The 20,145-nt window shown below is 42.3% G+C and overlaps 1 protein-coding gene across 2 annotated transcripts in view; it reads left to right on the top strand.

Annotated features, from left to right (window-relative positions):
* The window catches only part of TMEM132D (transmembrane protein 132D), a 638,604-nt gene that overhangs the window by 431,794 nt on the left and 186,665 nt on the right, over positions 1-20,145 (top strand). For both annotated transcript variants that reach the window (XM_004276640.4, XM_049697911.1), the window contains one exon: positions 3,171-3,354. In XM_004276640.4, coding sequence (XP_004276688.1) covers positions 3,171-3,354 — 184 coding nt within the window. The remainder of the gene's footprint in view (positions 1-3,170; positions 3,355-20,145) is intronic.

Below are 20,145 nucleotides of genomic sequence, written 5' to 3'. Positions count from 1 at the left end.
ACTGGTGCCTGACGCCACTCAGGAGCAGTCAGAAATCTGAGTGGTGCCTGTGGCCACTGGTTTACTTGTAAAATTCCCCAGTTTTTTGTTTGTTTGTTTGTTTGTTTGTTTTTGACGTGTGGCATGCGGGATCTGAGTTCCCTGGCCAGGGATCAAACCGTGCCCCTTGCAGTGGAAGTGGGGAGCCTTAAACACTGGACCACCAGGAAAGCTCCCCCTGCCCAGGCCACGCTAGTGCCTAGGTAAAGCGGAGAACCACCGCATGTAAAATACACAGCCACGTTATATAAAATTCTACTTAATTCTACTCTGTTTATCTCCTGTAACACAGCAGATGCCAGGCATCATCCTCTGTGCTAGCCACACAGGCTAAGCATGGCTACTCTTTTCAGGATGCTTCAGGCTAAAACACACACTCCAACTGCAAAGGTACAGCCCTTAGCTTTCCAGTTAAACATGAGGAAGTGGTAAACATTGCCAAATATGCAAGCGTTCTGGAAGCTCTCAAGTGCTAAATATTTACAAAAAGTTATTAAAATTCAAATTTCCACTGACTCGACAAGACACACATGATGAGCTATTCCAAAGCTAGATCACCATATGCAGAATTTACAGAGGAAATTGTCAGGAACCTGGTGCACACCCTCCTGCATCAGAAATATTGAGACGCTCGTGCAAGCTAAGGAATCATTCGAGAAAAGCTACCATTTCAGGATACGCAACCTTCCTAAAGTTTGCTGTGGTCTCCAGGTTAAGAATTCCCAACTTAGGGTGTTTTCATCAGCGCGTCAGATAGAGGAAAGTTAGCTCAAAAGAAACTGTTTCCTTTACATCTTGGCCAGACGAGGGATCTAAGGGAAAAGAGAAAATCAAACTTGATAGGACAACCATGCAAGGTTACTGAAGGAATAAAATTAGAGGAAGTAAATAGAGCACTTTAAACTTATTGCGGGGCTTCCCTGGTGGCGCAGTGGTTGAGAGTCCGCCTGCCGATGCAGGGGACGCGGGTTCGTGCCCCGGTCCGGGAGGATCCCACATGCCGCGGAGCAGCTGGGCCCGTGAGCCATGGCCGCTGAGCCTGCGCGTCCGGAGCCCGTGCTCCGCAACGGGAGAGGCCACAGTGGTGAGAGGCTAGCGTACCACAAAAAAATAAAAAAAATAAAAAAATAAAAATAAAAATTATCGCTGATGTTGTCTTCTAGGTGGGTCTTGCGGAATGGGAGGAATTTGACAGCTCGTGGGCTGTAGAGAGCAGGCTCAGTAGTTGTGGAGCACGGGCTTATTAGTTGCTCCGCGGCATGTGGGATCTTCCCACACCAGGGCTCGAACCCGTGTCTCCTGCATTGGGAGGCGGATTCTTAACAACTGTAGCTACTCCTGTTCTGTGTAAGAGATCAGTGCTCGTGCAGGAATTTAACCTCTGTGGCGGGGGCGGTCTCTTTGGGCAGCACTTCTGATCTTCCTTCTCTGTTTCTTGCCCTCCTCCTCCTCTTGTTTCCTTCCTCCCTCCCTCTCTCCTCTTATCCTAGTCACCCCTGATATCCCAGTATCCCACCTCATCCCTTACTTTAAGAAGGAGGCTCCCCGAAATCACCACCATTTATCTCTGAGCTTCTTATTGATACATTTGCGTGGGTTTGATAAAGAAGTCTCAATAGCTTGGTCATATGTATATAAAAGGCCAAACCTTGTCCTCCTAAATGTCAGACTCAGTGGTCATTTTGCAATTATGTGAAATTCAAACCTCTGGAGAAGGATCTGATAGGTGGAAGTGGCTTTGGTCACGAAGGGTTAAAAAGTTTCTCTCCTTGCTGCCTCCCAGGTGAATTCTCACCTGTATTTCTTCACTTCTTCCCTCAGGGAGTGTCTGGTACCACCTCTGCCTTTTTTTTTTTAACCTGTCACTTAGAAGAGCACACATTTTCTAAAAGCAGACTATGAAAAAGAAGAAGAGGTAGCCAGTAAATTAAACTAACCAGAATAGCTGCAAAAATCATCCCGATACTCTTACTTGGGTTCATTTCTGGATACGTGTTTCTAGAAAACCCAGACTGTCTAAAAACTAATCATTGTCAGAATGACTCCTGTATCCAGGTAACATCTGGCTACTTCTCCTTGTTCATCCGTGTGGGTCCTGTGGTCCCATTCTCCTGTTCACGCCTCAGCTCTGATTCTCTGCAATTCTCTCTCGCCCCCACTGGGTAACAAAGCCACATCACCCTCAAAGTCCTTTAAAATTCTGTGCACCCAACTTGAATGGACCGTGGCTTTGGAAAATCCGATATAGGCAGCAAAGAGATTTCTGGGAGTGAGGGAAAGAATCCTATCCTCCATCCTCCTAGAAGGAGCACAGGGAAGAAAGCATTTAGGAAATTGAATCAGCATTTCCCGTAATTATCCACAAACACCTGTCCTGGGGACTCTGAGAGGCTCACAGAAAACAGGGCTTGGGAAGTTTGAGTGAGGGTGTCTAAGGCCAGACCAAGGCTGTGAATCTTGTTAAAGGTTGTTTGTTCTTTTGGGGATCGAATTTCTTTTTTTTCTTTCTTTCTTTTTTTATTGAAGTATAGTTGACTTACAATGTTGGGTTAGTTTCAGGTGTATGGCAAAGGGATTCATATATATTCTTTTTCAGATTATTTTCCATGATAGGTTATTACAAGATATTGAATATAGTTCTCCGTGCTAAAAAGTTAAGTCCATGTTGCTTATCTATCTTATACATAGTAGTGTGTATCTTTTAATCCCAACCTCCTAATTTATTCCTCCATTCCCATCCCTGCTTTCCCCTTTGGTAACCATAAGTTTGTTTTCTATGTCTGTGGGTCTATTTCTGTAAACAAGTTCATTTGTATCATTTTTTTAGATTCCACATATAAGTGGTATCATATGACATTTGTCTTTCTCTGGCTTACTTCACTTGGTATGATCATCTCTAGGTCCATCCATGTTGCTGCAAATGGCATTATTTCACTCTATTTTATGGCTGAGTAGTATTCCATTGTATAAATGTCCCACATCTTCTTGATCCATTCATCTGTCAGTGGACGCTGGGGATCACGTTTCTGACAAGCTCTTTGCAGGGGTGATGTGAACACACATTGAAATAGTCCATTGCCTGCCAAGGGTGCCCACCCCAGTCCTCAAAGTTGTTCTCTCCTTCTCTCCAGTGCGGAGGGCGCCTCCTATGAAGTCATGCAGATCGACGTAGAAATCCAAGAGGCCAGTGACCCGCCAACCACACAGCTTGTTACGTGGCAGGTTGAATACCCAGGAGACATCACATCTGACTTGGGCGTCTCCAAGATCTACGTGAGCCAGAAGGACCTGATTGGCGTCATCCCACTGGCCATGGTAAGAATGTCCCTGCCCTGGGTTGTTAGTACAGACCTCAGGGAAAGGCAGGGTACCACACCGTGACCCAGACACAGTGGGGACATATCAGTGAGCTCAGAACCAGGGTGGGGGGAAACTGAAAGATGAAGTTACTGCAAATCGCCGATTCTGTAAAAATGTTTTTCTAAGTAGTATCTTCAGAATATTCTTTAGAAAGTAATCAAAATCCAGGAATTAGATTTGGGTCTTCCATTATATGAAAAGTATTAATGATTTAATTGAGATGTTTGTATGATACATTGGAGACTGTTCAAGGATCTCAAACACATACACCTGCAGAGACCAGACAGATCAAGTATCTGAGTGAAATGTGGCAGGCGACTTGCCAAACACCTACCCAGTGAAAGGGCCCTGCCATGTTTGCCATGCAGGAAAACCAAGCCGGATTCTGAACTCTTAATATCTACTGACTTCTCAAGAGAAGCCGTCAATATAGTTTTAATGCGAAACAGCAATTTGTCCCTGTTAGAACTAATTTTTTTTTTTAATCAAGCCCATCTAAGAAAGAGTTAACTATAATTCATTCACAGGCCACCTATGTATAACTTGTCACCTGCCTCTAAACGGTTTAGGACTCTAGGTCTGTCCACGTGTTTCCTAGGATTTGTGGAACAGAGATGGGCTTTCCTCCTTGAAAGGACCCGCCCCCTGGTTGCTATGCAACGGAACACATTGCCTTGGGAAGACTAATCACCCAGGTTCACCTAAACAAAGCACACTAACGCCCTCTCTAGCCCCGCCTTTCCCCGGGGCCTCTCTGCAAAGGAATAACACATTTTCTTAATGGGAATTTTCCCAGTTCAAATGCCTTGGGATTGTGACTCTGAGGACGGTAATTTGAGCTTTCTCCTGCTACAAAAGTACTTTTACTGTCGGAAGTGAGGGATGGGTTGACCTATCCGTTGACAGCCTGCTGTCTCCCCCTCACCATCTATTAGGAACTATTGACAAGTGTTATTATGTGGTTGTGAAAGGACGTCAGGAATCAGTCTTTCAATACAAGGTGACGCGGACAGTTGCCTAGGGACAATGAGTTAGTTATTATACTGTTCATTAGGAAACGCAAAGTTGTTGAGGTCCTTCAGTTGATCAGGGCTCTTATTAACGATTTCTTTTATTTTAAAGGCACCGAGCCTCCCCTGGTACATTATTTCATGTGTTCATGTGTGACAGCAGCAGTCCTTCGTTTAGGCTATTCGTGGTTCTGTGACTGGGGATGGCGAGACCATTTGTCTCAAATAAGTAGTTATTTGAATTTGCTCCCGTTCAGCACCTTTGGTCTGGTGAGCTTTTAGTGGTACTCTGAGTGGCTTCCATTGCCTGGCTCTGCACCGGGTGGTGTGCTTGGTTCCCTCACTCAGCATTTCTCCCACCTGGACTGTCCACCTGTTCCAAACCCCCTTGTTCTTCACAACTCACAGGAATCCCCACACTCACAAGAGCCTCTTTCTCTGTCCGCCGCTGGTCTCTGAAACCGTTCTCACCTTCCATCAACCTTTCTGGCTATGATACGTGTAATCACAGAAGTGTGTAATGGCAGAGCTAGAAAGAATCTCAGCTAAGACCTAGCTGACCCTTTTATCAGTTAGGAATTGCATTTGGCCGAGAACAAGCCCTAACCATAACCCTTACCGTAACCCTAACGAACCCCACTCACTCCACTCTACCCAGGCCAATAGTGGCTTTAATACAAGTAGGTTTCTTCTTTCATGTAAAAGAACTCCTAAGGTTGGTGGTCTAGGGCTGGTATGGTTCCCCATGCTATCTGAGATTCAGGCTCCATCTTTATTTCTGCTTCAGCAGTCAAGGGTATAGATTCCATCCTCATGGTTACCTCATGGTCCAAAATAGCTTCTGGAGTGCCAGCCAGCATATCCATATTCTGCTTACCAGAAAAAGTAAGAATGCAAATCACACCGGATCAGTTCCTTTTCCCTTGCAAGAAGTCTTCACAAGAATCCAACATAATATTTCTGGGTATATCCAATTAGCCAGAACTTGGTCACATGGACGTACTTAGTTGGAAGGAAGGCTTGTAAATTGACTTTTTAGCATGACACATCGCTCAGGCTTTGTTATTACAAGGGAACAAGAGGAGATTAGATATTCTGAGGCAATGAGCAGTATTTGAAACAATCCTCCTCCATTTCCACATGAGGAAACTGAGGCTCAGAGAGGTCCCTCATTCCGGCACCTGAGTGTTTTCCATTCTGTATTCATCTTTTTGGGCCTCCTGGGAAGCAAAATAAGACACCTATATCTTGGTCTGCTCTTACTAGCTGTGCAATGGTGCTTAATTTCACTGTGGCTCAGTTTCCTCATCTGTAAAGTGGGGAGAGATGATACTTACTCATAAGGTTGATGTAAGCATAAAATGATAATTCAAGAGGGCTTGGAAGAGTACCGAGTACAGTCAAACATACAGTAAATGTTTGCTTTTATCATGATCACTTAGTTACAGAATGCAAAGGGTAAATAATTCCTTGGCAATTATGTTGTAAATTCTTTCGGGAAGGGAATGACCCTAAGATAAGAAGAGGGCTAGGAACTGTGTAGATGCTCACTGATTTTTTTATACAATTTTAAAAGGTTACTTTTCATTTACAGTTATGACAAAGTATTGGCTATATCCCGGTGTTGTACAGCACATCCTTGAGCCTGTCTTACACCCAATATTTTGTACCTCCCACCCCCTCCCCTATATTTCCTGTCCCCCACCTCTCCCTACTGGCAAACACTAGGTTGTTCTCTATATCTGTGAGTCTGCTTCTTTTTTGTTATATTCACTAGTTTGTTGTATTTTTTAGATTCCACATGTAAGTGATTTCATACAGTATTTATCTTTCTCTGTCCGACTTATTTCATGTAGCATAATGCCCTCCACATCCATCCATGTTGCTGCAAATGGCAAAATTTTGTTCTGTTTTATGTCTGAGTCATATTCCATTGTGTATATGTACCGCATCTTCTTTATCTGCTCATCTGTTGATGAACACTTAGGTTGTTTCTGTGTCTTGGCTATTGTAAATAATGCTGCTAGGAACACTGGGGGATGCTCACTGATTCTTGAACTGAAATGAACGAATTGCATTAAAACATGTTTGGTCTGGGCTTCCCTGGTGGCGCAGTGGTTGAGAATCTGCCTGCCGATGCAGGGGATGCGGGTTCGTGCCCCCGTCCAGGAAGATCCCACATGCTGTGGAGCAGCTGGGCCTGTGAGCCATGGCCGCTGAGCCTGCGTGTCCGGAACCTGTGCTCCGCAACGGGAGAGGCCACAACAGTGAGAGGCCCGCGTACCACAAAAAAAAAAAAAAACATGTTTGGTCTGATGAGTTTTTACTAATACTATCTGAGCATCTTCCTCTGGAACTAAGAGTAAAGTCTTCAGAGTACCGACCCCCAGTCTTTTGTATTTGGAGTGCTGAGTCCCTTTTCCAGAGAAAGCTGCTTCATTTCACCTTTGACTTGACTGGTGAAAGGACTTTTGCCATTTTTAGGGGGGTTACCTTCCATAAACAGACCTTTTGCCATTTTATTTCATCTTTACTTTGTTTTTGTTCATTATGCATTCACTGAGAGATTTTGAAAGGCATCTGATATCATTGCATCTATTTGTCTACACATCTGTGTTACACATTCTTGAAATGTTAGAGAGGCAGAGGGAAGGCCAGCTCACCTGGACCACGATAAGTCCGTGAGGAGAGAATACTTTGAGTTGAGCTCAGGGTCCCACAGGGGCTTGTAAGCTAGAATGAGGCGAATCTTTAAATGTGATGGGAAGCCACTGGAAGGTTTCCAGCACAGCAGCCGCTGAACCGATGTATCTTTTTAGAAGAGCACTACGTTGAGAGCAGATTTGGGAGGGCACCCCTGTGTCCACAGCAGCACTATTCACAACAGCCAAGACATGGGAGCAACCTAAATGTCCATGGACAGAGGAATGGATAAAGAAGATGTGGTACAGATACACAATGGAATATTACTCGGCCATAAAAAAGGATGGAATAATGCCATTTGCAGCAACATGGATGCAACTAGAGATGATCATACTAAGTGAAGTCAGTCAGACAGAGAAAGACAAATACCATATGAGAGCACTTATATGTGGAATCTAAAATAGGACACAAGTGAACATATCTACGAAACAGAAACAGACTTACAGACATAGAGAACAGACTTGTGGTTGCCAAGGGGGAGGGGGCGTTGGGGGGATGGATTGGGAGTTTGGGATGAGCAGATGCAAACTATTATGTATAGAATGGATAAACAACAAGGTCCTACTGTAGAGCACAAGGAACTATATTCAATATCCTGTGATAAACCATCATGGAAAAGAATATTTTTAAAAAGTATGTGTGTATATATATATATATAACTGAGTCACTTTGCGGTACCGCAGAAATTAACACAACGTTGTAAATCAACTAGACTTCGATTTAAAAAAATACAGTGTGAAGCAAAAGAAGCAGGGGTGGGCAGAAGCTGTGTGGTTGTATTTACATAAAGTTCAAAAATCAGGCAAAACTAAAACATAAAGCTAAGGGTAGTGGCTACCTTTAGGAGAGAGAATTCATGGAGATGTACAGTTATGATCTGTGCATTTTTCAATGTATTATATTAAGCTTGTTTAAAATATATTAAAAATTATTGGCACTGGCAAAAAAAAGTTCTAGTTTTAGACCCAACCCCAAAGTTCTGTATATCTCCATGATACCAACGCACAAACTTGAAATGTTTAAAGGATTTTCTATTATAAAATATCCTATGATTTACCTTTTTGCCCTCTAATCTTTGCACACATCTCTGATTAATTTCCTGAGATAAACCTTTAGAAATACATTTGAATCAAAGGATGGGAATCAAAGGATTTGCAATACTATAGTATTTTTTTGATAACGGTCACCAAACTGCCTTCCGTAAAGTTTAACCAATTTACTCTTCCACCTGCTGTGTATAATGATACCCATTTCCTTGCAACTTCACTAACACAGAATATTAAAATCATAAAGTAGACCATTTGTTAAGCAAAACTTATATCTCAGTGTGGCTTTTGTTGGCCCTGTTTTGTTTAATTTTAAACATTTCCTTATTAAACATTTGATCTGAGCCAACTTTCTTTTCCTATTGGAAATTCAGCTTCTTATTTTGTCATTAAAAGAAGTATTTTTTTCATTGCTGTTTAAAAACACAAAACATTAAATTTACCATCTCGATCCCTTTTAACTGTTAATTTAACAGTTGCTGTTAAATTTAATCTAACTGTTGCAATTTAACAGCAATTTAACTGTTGCTGTTAAATATTTTCACCTTGTTGTGCAACAGATCTCCAGGATGTTTTCATCTGGCAAAACCCTGAAACTCTACATTCACTCAACGCTAGTTCCCATCCCCCTACTCCCAGCCCTTGGAAGCCACCTTCTATTTTCAGTTTCCATGTATTAGTGATACCAGCCTTTTGATCGACATACTGCAACTATTCCTCCCAATTTCCCGTTTGCCTTCTGATGTCGCAGATCGTGTATATAATAGCATGCAGACGTTTGAGGGGGAGGTATTTGTTTAGTTTTGATGTAGTCAAATCTACTGATCTTTTCCATAATGGACATCCTTCCTCTCCCCCAGTTATAACCAAGAAGAAAAAAACGTGCCTGTTTTATGTGTTCTCGTAAAACCTCCAAATATTAAAATACCCGCACACAGCATATTTGAATAGGTAGAACTATAATCTTCAGAAAAGAATGCTAAAAGTAGACGCAGTTGTGACTCCTTGTACTGTTTTTAAGGATTTGAGATCAACTCGGGAGTGAGCACATGACCCACTATTCTTTGTAGGATGTATAATTCCATCTCCAGGAAAGCTTTGAGATGAGATGCAGTTAAGCCTTTCCATTCAAAGCTCATTTTCCAAAAGACGTTTATTTCTTCCTCGATATTTTGCATACTTTTTCCTGATGTCTATGGCCTTAAAACATTTTCTTTTTTTTTTTTAAATCCGTTCATGTATTTATAGGACTTTATCACATTAGTCTTTTTTTCTGTTCAGGAAATGATGCCTTACTATGTCGTGGGTAAATCTTTGGGTTTTTTTTTTTGTCCTTTGGGAGAAAATTCTGAGGAAAAGGTCATTAAGTGAGTACCACCATTAATCTAATTAGTGCATATCTGTAGCTGCGTGTCAGTGTCAGATTCTGGAGAGCAATGTTTGCATTTCTTAGAAGAGTTGGAACACATCCTTCTGGGGTGGCAGGGGGTGCCCAGTTTCTCAAGCTCTTCATTATTCTTCTCTCCCATCTGCCTCCTGAGTTTCCACTAAAATAAGTGTTTTGAGCTTCCGCCAGGATTCAGACATAATGATACTGATATTCATCACTTTGAATGCCATACCGGCTAGTGGAACATCCTTTCAAACATATTAACATGTGCTCTTTCTTTTAAAATAAAACAAACATTATTTTCATTCCTGTTGGGCAGTGGCTGTTCAGGTACCGTAACTGTGGTGGCTGTTCTAAGTGTGGGATGGATGTGTGTGACTCAGCTCTCCTCTGGTTTGTAAGGACACACCCTTTTACCGTGTTGGGTTTCTGATGAGTTTCTCATTTCGCTGTGTCTCAGCCTTGACCACTGAATTTTAGTGATTAGACTTGAGTTGTGACTTTAGATGAAATGTAATCAGGAGATACAGTCTGGACAGACAGGTCATCCTTGAAAAAAATCAAAGGAGGACTCTCACCCTAAAGTGACCTGGCGGTGGCAGCCTTCCATGGTGTCTACATGAGATGCTATAAGAGTACAGGTGTGTCTCCCAGACCCAGGCCTGCAGCTGCTTGGAGAAGACCAACAGAGCTTTTTAAGCAAGATTAAAGAGTCATACGTGCTCTTGTGAGGTGAAATTTGATATATTGCAAGCCTTTCCTCAAATGTGACACTCATGGGAGCACAGATACAACTCAGAATTCTCTGTATAGCCCGCCACCCATGCCACCTCCTCCAGGGGGTCCTCCTGGATCCTTAGAGCCAGACATGATTCTCATTGGCTCTCCTGCTCTGTCTACCGCATGATTTCCTTGCTCACATCGAGGACAGTAGTCAAGTTGGGGAATTCAAACACTCTTGAGTTCTTTTTGCCCGTTGAGATCACACCATTGGAAGTCGAAATGGACCCAAGATGCTTGGGGAGACCTAAACTCAGGATATCCATTTGACCTTCCAAGTCCTTCCTTATGTCACCTTATTGTTGGAACCCCACCTAAACCCTTCTGATCTCCAAGTCCCACTTCCAAAGTAGAAGCCGCTAGACTCCGGTGCACCACTCCTGACTTTCCATTTATTTCCAGTCCAAATGCCTTCTTCTCATGAGTTTGCATTAAGGGCCTCTGTAACCCAGACAGTGGCAGGTAGGAGCCATGCAGTTAAGACTTCACCAGACCTTTCACTTACTTGACTGAGTCTTGAGTTCTTTCTTCTATAATTCTTGGGATTCCAAGAAAGTAATCATCAAATAACGTCTTCCCTTCTCATCTTATTTGCATCTTCTTAAATCTTGCTGATCAGGGCATGTCCCCCTAAATCTAAGATTCAGTAGAAATTCTATTTCTGTAAACCTCACAGACAAAACTCACCCACATGTTCATAACCATATAATTTACTATTGTAAAGCTTCTGATGAAATAAATGCATTTTCAGTAAGCTTTCCTGAATTGAATACATTTCTCTTGTTGGATAAAATGAACTGCCTTTTCATCCACTGCGCCCTCCCCTAATCGTTAGAACCCTCAGGACTTAATCTTCTGGCTTATCCACCTTCCCTGAATTATCTCCTGCCAACTCTGTGACTGTTATCAAACTATGTCCCCTTCCCGTTTGTACACCTGGCAGAAGGCATGGCACACAACTCAGTAGAAGCCCAGAGAACAGTCTTACCACCCACTGGAATACATACGGGTCTGTGGAATAGGGTCACACTGGCTGCTTCATCCCCCATCACTTGTGAACTTAGCACAGGTGGTTGGCCGTGACAGTCACCTTCTGAGATCAGAACTTGAGAAAAGGCTCCCAAATTATGGAGGGAAATTGTCTTTTCTGGCTCCAATAATGGAGTTTCTTTTGTTATTTTTGGCATGAAAGCAGACTCTTGGCTCCCTTTTATTCGACTTTTCGTGATACCCTTTTCCTGTGTCAGCCTGTTAATTAATATGCCAGATACCCTCTGTTGTTTTCCTCAAGACTTTTTGAAAATTCAGTCACACTGAATAGCGCAGCACTGCTTTCATTTTTACACTTTCTCAACCAAGTGCAAATTAAGATGCTGCAAGAGGCTTTGAGAAGAATCTCTGCTCCAAGACGCACTCTTGCTTTGTGTTTCTGTTGAGTCACCATGACCCCCCTAAACTGCATCAGTAATAATGACACCAGGTACCTACTGTTTATTATGTACCAGGTATGGCTCTAGGTACCTCCTTCTAGGGGTTACCTCATTCAGTTCTAACAGAGACCCATTGATACTGGTACTCCTCTCATCCCCATGTCACAGATGGATGAAAGCACACCGTGTTTGAAGAATGGCCCCGAGTGATTCAGCTGAGAAGCTGAGCTGGAAGTAGATTCTAGACTGACGAGCTCCAGAGTCTGTGCTCGCAACCCGTGCACTGCAGCGCGAAAACAAAGTTAGGGGAAAACAGAGTTAAGGCTGTTGATCAGTTCAGTGTGCAAAAAGATCTTTGGAAAATGCGGGTGCAAGAAAGCACTCTCATACAAGCATGAAATGGAGAAGTCTTACTGAAATAGGAAGTCTTCTGAAAATGAATTGTTTATTACGAATAAAGCCACAGCCTTTTCTTTTCAGCCCACTCGGCTGCCTTTGATGCTCCCTAATGAGCTGCCCTCTCCAGAGGTGATTTATAATGAGACAGCGGCGGCTGCACCTCAGGGCTTTTAAAGGTACATGGTACAAACAAAACAAATCAGGAGGTTTACTGCTATTGTTGTGTTGTGTGGTCATTACAGCCCCAGAGACTGGACAACCAGCTGCTCTCAGTGAACAAATGCTCATAATGTAACTCATTTTGTAGACACTACGGAAAGGCAGTCCATTCACAAAACATTCACTGAGTTCCCTCTGTGTGCCGGGCATTGACCTTTGTGTGGAGGGGATAACGGAGCTCGTATCCCGCTCAGGGGAGGTGGCTGGTAAATAAGTAAAAATGTACCGTATGATCCAGCAATCCCACTCCTGGGCATATATCCAGAGAAAACTCTAATTTGAAAAGACACAGGCACCCCTATGTGCATAGCAGCACTGTTCACAACAGCCAAGACATGGAAGCAACCTAAATGTCCATCGACAGAGGAACGGATAAAGAAGATGTGGCACATATATACAGTGGAATATTACTCAGCCATAAAAAGAAGGAAATAATGCCATTTGCAGCAACATGGATGGACCTAGAGATGATCATACTAAGTGAAGTAAGTCAGACAGAGAAAGACAAATATCAACTATCACTGATAGAATAGAAATAGAATAGAAATAGAACTGAAATAGAATCAAATATCACTGATATGTGGAATCTAAAAAAAATGACGCAAATGAGCTTATGTACAAAACTGAAATAGACTCACAGGCATAGAAAGCAAACTTATGGTTACCAAAGGGGAAAGGGAGGGGGATAAATTAGGGGTTTGGGATTAACAGATACACGCTACTACATATAAAACAGATAAACAACCAGCACCTACTGTGCAGCACAGGGAACTATATTCCATATCTTGTAATAACCTATAGTGGAAAAGAATATATATATGTGCATAGTGGAATCATGTTGCTGCACACCTGAAACTAACACAACTTTGTAAATCAAGTATAGTTTAATTTTAAAAAAATAAGTAAAAAATAATTGAGCAGAGATGGATTCAGAACTGACTTAGGCTTGGAAGAAGATAGAACAGGATGTTGAGAAGAAGGAGGACGGGCTGGGCGAGCTCTTTGAGACGGAGTCATCTCTGCAGAGGTGGCATTTGAGCTGCGAAGAAGGATCCAGCTTGGGGAGATCCAAGAAGAGCTGGCTTTGCAGACAGAAGGAGAAGTGGATGCCAGAGCAGGGCCAGCTCGATGTACCTTAGAATGGAGAAGGTCCAGTGCAGCTGGGGAATAGTGAGATGGGGAGATGAGGTCAGAGCCGGCAGGCACTGGATTAGGTACCTAATCAGCCATGGTGTGTGCAGTAGGATTCCGATTTACTGTGTTTAAATCTCATCTGATTCATGATCTATTTTTAAAATATCACACTGAACACTAAGGGAAGAACAAATTGGGGCGGGGGGCAACAATGGAAATGGAAAGACCGTATTGGAGGCTACTTGAATGGTCCAAGTGGAAAGAGATGAGAACTTGGGCTAGGATGATGGTGATATTGAAGACAAATGGAAGGTCTCGGGATGTCCTTTCTAAGTATAGCCGTCAGAACCTGCTTATAGACAAGGAGCGTGTTTGCACGGGAGAGATGCAAGAGCCTAGACCAGACGGTACAGTCCAGTAGGACTCTCTGCGGTGATGCAAGTGCTCTAACATCTGAGCCTTCCAATACGGCGGCCATTGCCACGTGGGGTTATTGAGCTCTGGAAGGGTGGCTGATATCTCGGAGGAACTGACTTTTTATGTAATCGAATTAATTAAAATTTATATAGCCATATGAGCTGGTGGCTATCAGGTTGGGCGGTACAGTGCTAAGATTTTGGCTTGGGAAGCTGAGAGGGCTGTCATGCTGTTTTCTGAGGTGGTGGTCTGCACGTTCGCCACGTGCTCTGTGGACCCGCACTCCCTCTTCTGCACCCTGAGCTATGCCCCTGGAGTCTTTCCTGTATGGATTGCCTCCAGTGGGCTGCTTTGTCCACTGGATTCTGGTTGGGTCCAGTCAGTGGAGGGCAATGGAAGATCAGATATTGGGTGAAGAGAAAGGTTGGGTTTTGCGTCCCCTACCTCCTTCCCTGATGGGCCACAGTCTCTCAATGGCTGTGTTGCTCTGCCAATGGCATCAGCTCCTGTCAATCAACATTCTGAATAAGGGACAGGGTGAATACAAGTTGTGGGGTTTGTGTTGCAGAGACAAGCATCTGTGTCCATATGCACCGATCGTTGTGTTATTCACACTTCTTCTACAATTAGGTGGAAGTATCTGATGCACTATTATGTCTTATTGTATAGTTCCTGCCCCCAAATGCATGCGTGGAAATACATATTATTTTATTATAAACGATTCGCTTTTATTTCTCCTTTTATAATTCAGTTAAGACATTATATTGATTTTTTGAAGCATGTGTGCTGATAGATTATATTCACTGTGGTTCTTATTTGGGGATAATAATAAATAAAATACTTCATTTGTTATATAAAAGGAGCAATAGCTCAAATAGGGCTGAAAACAATGGCGTTGGCACGTGTCTTCCGTGAGGGCACGGGTAGTAAATATTTTCAGGTTTGCAGGCCATACGGTCTGTGTTACAGCAAGGCAGCCCCACTCTTGTAGCTCAGAAGCAGCCATAACACAGAAGCACATGGGTGTGGCTGAGTTCCAGCAGAACTATTTCTGGGTGCTGAAATTTGAATTTTATGTAATGTACATGTGTCACCAAAAAAAGTGTGCTTCTCTTGATTTTTTTCCAAATGTAAAATCTATTTTTTTCTCCCAAATATAAAAACTACTCTTAGCTGCAGGCTGTACAAAAACTACAGCTCGCAGGCCATAATTTGCCCATCCCTGCTCTAAGGTAGACATAGCCTCTTCTTATCTTTGTCTCAGTTTCTCCTTCTGGAGGTTGAGAACATCCCTCCCGTGGGGTCCAGTCATGCTGTAAAGCTTGACCTCCTTGCCTGAAGACTTCCCTAAAACGAGAAACAAATTTAAAAGGTAACATTAGCATGAGAAACGTGTATTTTCTGCAGTAAAGAGGGATGCATTTCCCATCGTATTCCCCTCTGTGGAGAGTTTCCACAAGATTCAGGCTAGCCAGAGCAGAGAGTCTGAGCCTTGATCAACATCTCAGGTTTGACAACTCAGCCCCACGCTTGTTAATTCCCCTCTTGACCAAACCCTTCTTGACACTTACAGTCAAATGAATGTCTCACATCTTTTCAGAGTCCTGGGAGGTCCCCCACCCTCAGGACGTTTATTCTTCTTAAATCTGCCTCAGTATCCCTCATCCTGTTTGGTTAACATCATCATCTTCCTCTTTGGTGATATCCACTGGATGATATAAAAATTTGTTGGTGGTACACCTTCCATTAACCTTTCAATTAACCTCATTATCAAAGAGTTGAAGGTGGTACAGGAAGGAGAGAGGTGGTAACGGATTTACGAGCATGCTTGCCACCGAATCTCAGAGCCGACAATTCCTCGCCTCTTGAATTATTTCTCAAAGCCTGGCTGTCTCCAAGACCTCTGAAATCTTGGTAGCAATTAACAGAAGGTGAAAACACCGCTCAGAAAATGGGACTGCATGGACGATCCGTAGGCTTTTCAGACATTTATGCCAACTTCCAAGCCACTGTTGTCTCTCCTATCTGTGAAATTTATCTTTCTCACAAGAGAGACCACCTAAACCCGACTCAAAATTTTGGAAGATCTCAGGATCCATGTAATTTTGAGAGAACATCCAGCTCCACCTGGCTTATATGTCAGGGTCAGAGTTTGGCATTACATAGCATGTGGTCAAGGTCATGGTCCGTAAAATCCAACTTCATCAGAAAAGCCTTCCCTGACCACCCTGTCTAATGAGCATGTTCAATCACTCTGACCCCCTTATCTTCATTTTCTTTCTCGTCGTGGTATTTCTTGATACCTAACATATCATAGATTGATTTTGTTTCGAGTTTGTTTGTTTGTTTTGTTTTGATTTTGATTTGAGTCTGCTTCCCGGAAATTCTCTCATCCGTATTCTCATCCAGGAACCAAATTCATCCTCAGGCTGATTCCCTCTTGGCAGCAGAATGCTGAAGACTATACAGATTGCACATCTTCATTTTTCCAAACCCAGGGGGAAGAGAAATGGTTCCTCAAAGAAATACCTATGGCTGTTAATGGGAGAGGAAAGAACTGGATGCTGGAAGGGGCACAAATGGGTTCCACTGTGCCTCTTTATGTTGCCCAGTAGAGGTGAACTTTCATAGATTTTGCAGATTTGCTCTGCAAAGAAGCCTGCAAACCCATTAGACAAGACTGAGAATTCAGATGTCTGGCCACATAGCTTCTACAAAACCTGGTGACTCCACTATCCGAAAGTATTGTCAAGACATGAGTGAAGCATTTGTTGTCTTTTTAGTAAGAACTCAAGACTTTAAAATGCAGATGCAGTTCTATTTGTAGTTTTCTAAGGAACCTCCATACTGTTCTCCATAGTGGCTTATCAATTTACATTCCCACCAACAGTGCAAGAGGGTTCCCTTTTCTCCACACCCTCTCTAGTATTTGTTGTTTGTAGATTTTTTGATGATGGCCATTCATCTGACTGGTGTGAGGTAATACCTCATTGTAGTTTTGATTTGCATTTCTCTAATGATTAGTGATGTTGAGCATCCTTTCATGTGTCTATTGGCCATCTGTATGTCTTCTTTGGAGAAATGTCTATTTAGGTCTTCTGCTCGTTTTTGGATTGGGATATTTGTTTTTTTGATATTGAGCTGCATGAGCTGCTTGTATATTTTGGAGATTAATCCTTTGTCAGTTGCTTCATTTGCGAATATTTTCTCCCATTCTGAGGGTTGTCTTTTCGTCTTGTTTGTAGTTTCCTTTGCTTTGCAAAAGGTTTTAAGTTTCATTAGGTCCCATTTGTTTATTTTTGTTTTTATTTCCATTTCTCTAGGAGGTGGGTCACAAAGGATCTTACTGTGATTTATGTCATAGAGTGTTCTGCCTATGTTTTCCTCTAAGAGTTTTATAGTGTCTGGCCTTACATTTAGGTCTTTAATCCATTTTGAGTTTATTTTTGTGTGTGATGTCAGGAAGTGTTTTAATTTCATTCTTTTACATGTAGCTGTCCAGTTTCTTATTGAAGAGGCTGTCTCTTCTCCATCGTATATTCTTTCCTCCTTTATCAAAGATAAGGTGACCATATGTGCGTGGGTTTATCTCTGGGCTTTCTATCCTGTTCCATTGATCTATATTTCTGTTTTTGTGCCAGTACCGTACTGTCTTGATTACTGTAGCTTTGTAGTATAGTCTGAAGTCCAGGAGCCTGATTCCTCCAGCTCCGTTTTTCTTCCTCAAGATTGCTTTGGCTATTCAGGGTCTTTTGTGTTTCCGTACAAATTGTGAAATTTTTGTTCTAGTTCTGTGAAAAATGCCATTGGTATTTTGCTAGAGATTGCATTGAATCTGTAGATTGCTTTGGGTAGTATAGTCATTTTCACAATGTTGATTCTTCCAGTCCAAGAACATGGTATATCTCTCCATCTGTTTGTATCATCTTTAATTTCTTTCATCAGTGTCTTATAGTTTTCTGCATACAGGTCTTTTGTCTCCTTAGGTAGGTTTATTCTTAGGTATTTTATTCTTTTTGAAGAACCTAGGGGTAGGACTGGGATAAAAATGCAGATGTAGAGAATGGACTTGAGGACCTGGGGAGAGGGAAGGGTAAGCTGGGATGAAGTGAGAGTGGCATTGACATATATACACTACCAAATGTAAAATAGATAGCTAGTGGGAAGCAGCTGCATAGCACAGGGAGATCATCTTGGTGCTTTGTGACCACCTAGAGGGATGGGATAAGGAGGGTGGGAGGGAGATGCAAGAGGGAGGGGATATGAGGATATATGTATATGCATAGCTGATTCACTTTGTTATACAGCAGAAACTAACAGAACATTGTAAAGCAATTATACTCCAATAACAATGTTTAAAAAATTTTTTTAAATGCAGATGCAGATGTCATGTAATAGAACAGCATGTGAAAAACAGCCCCAAATAAGAGAGTCTCCAGGGAACCTTATTTTCTTTCTTTTAGACCATGTTTGTCTTAGATAAGAAGCCATTCAGCATTCAGCAGTGTTGGCTGTAAAGCATACAGGAAAGCGGAGAAAACTCATTTCATACAAAACATGAACAAATCTAAATACAAACACGTTGGTAATTACGTGGCAGTCATATTGAGAAAAAAATATTAAAATTTTTGAAAATTTTTTTCAAATAGCACATTAAAGTATGTGTTTTCACAAAGTAGTGGTTGTCTCATGTGGGACTGAAATATTTTCCCAGTCTTCTTTAACTCTGGGAAGTTATCAACAAAAAAACATTATTTTCTTGACAGATGCTAAGAAAAGTGGAAATTTCAATAGATGCTGAAATTTGAGTTGGTGTAGAGTTAAAGAAAACTCCTTCTTAAGTAACAATTCCACAACTTCTTTATTCATCTTTGTGTGACGGATGGTAAATGCAGTTAGAGCTTTACCATGTGGGCAAATAAGAAAAAAAAAATCTGCCATCTCCGTTTGTATAAACCAGTCTTTTCAGTTGTGTGGCTCAGTTATCCCTTAAATGTAGCCTAAGCAACAGTGATTGATTTATCCTTAAATGCAATTTCTCTTTTGCTTCAGAGAGGAGGTTATGAATGCAAATGCAGAAGACGTCACTTCCCTACTCTTACTTTGGTGGAGGAGACTATCTTTCCTCTTTTTCTCCCCTCCTCTTCTCTCTCCCCTATTCCTTTCTCTCCTCCTGTATTAGTCAGGGTTCTCCAGAGAAACAGAATCAATAGCAGATAGATAGATAGATAGGGACATAGATATATCTATCTCTACATCTATATATATATATATAGACAGAGAGACAGACAGACAGATGAGGAGGGATATATATTGTATAATTATCTCTTATTATTCTCCTTTTCTTAATGTTATGCTATATTATACTATATTAATATTACATTACAAACTAAGAAAAGGAAGAAATTTGTCCCTTTTTTCCCTCCCGGCGATGGGACGTCTCATCTCATCCTGTCCTGCTTTCAGACTGGGATTTGTACCAGCAGCTCCCCTGTTTCTCAGACCTCCAGACTCAGCCTGGACTTACAGCTCTCCTGGGCCTTTAGCTTGTGGGATGCCTAAGGAGCTTATTACTGAATTTATCAGGTGTCAGTGTGTTATCAGTTGAGACACTTTCAGAATGCAAGAAACAGGGGGCCCACTTCAAGCATGCAGACCCAATGAGCAGACTTCTCGTGCCACACCCTAAGGAGTTTAGAGGGGCGGTGTCTGGGGTGGCCAGTCCAGGTGCCAACCCTGTTTCACTGTCATCCTCTCAGTCCTGCTCAGCTGTTGCGGGATCCTGTCCCCCACACTCCCTTCGTGGTTATCACCAAACCACTGGAGCAAAGGGATCCAGCCACAGAAAGAACAGCTGTCCTCCAACTCTCAAACGGAAGTCCTTCCTCTTGGTCAGCTCATTCCAGATTAAGCCATCACCTGCCCCTAAACAGTCACCAGATACTCTGAAAAGTCTAAGGCTGGCTTCCTAAACTCATCATAGCCGAGGGGATAGGATTGACGTGCTCGGATAAGAGGGCAGGTAGCGTCAGCATTCTCCGAATCCACAGGCTGTAAGGAAGGATGGATATTTGAATAAAACCAGGTTTCTGATAGTAAGGAGGGAAGGAAGAATGGAAGCATGAAATTACATGAAAGTTGCCTAGAAAATCCCTGGCGGAAAAATACAGGACAAATATGATTGCATAGGGTTTTGGGTCAAAGGAGTTAATTACCTT

The sequence above is a fragment of the Orcinus orca genome, chromosome 15 (assembly GCF_937001465.1).
Source record: "Orcinus orca chromosome 15, mOrcOrc1.1, whole genome shotgun sequence".
NCBI lineage: Eukaryota > Metazoa > Chordata > Mammalia > Artiodactyla > Delphinidae > Orcinus > Orcinus orca.
This window is presented reverse-complemented; position numbering and strand designations above follow the sequence as displayed.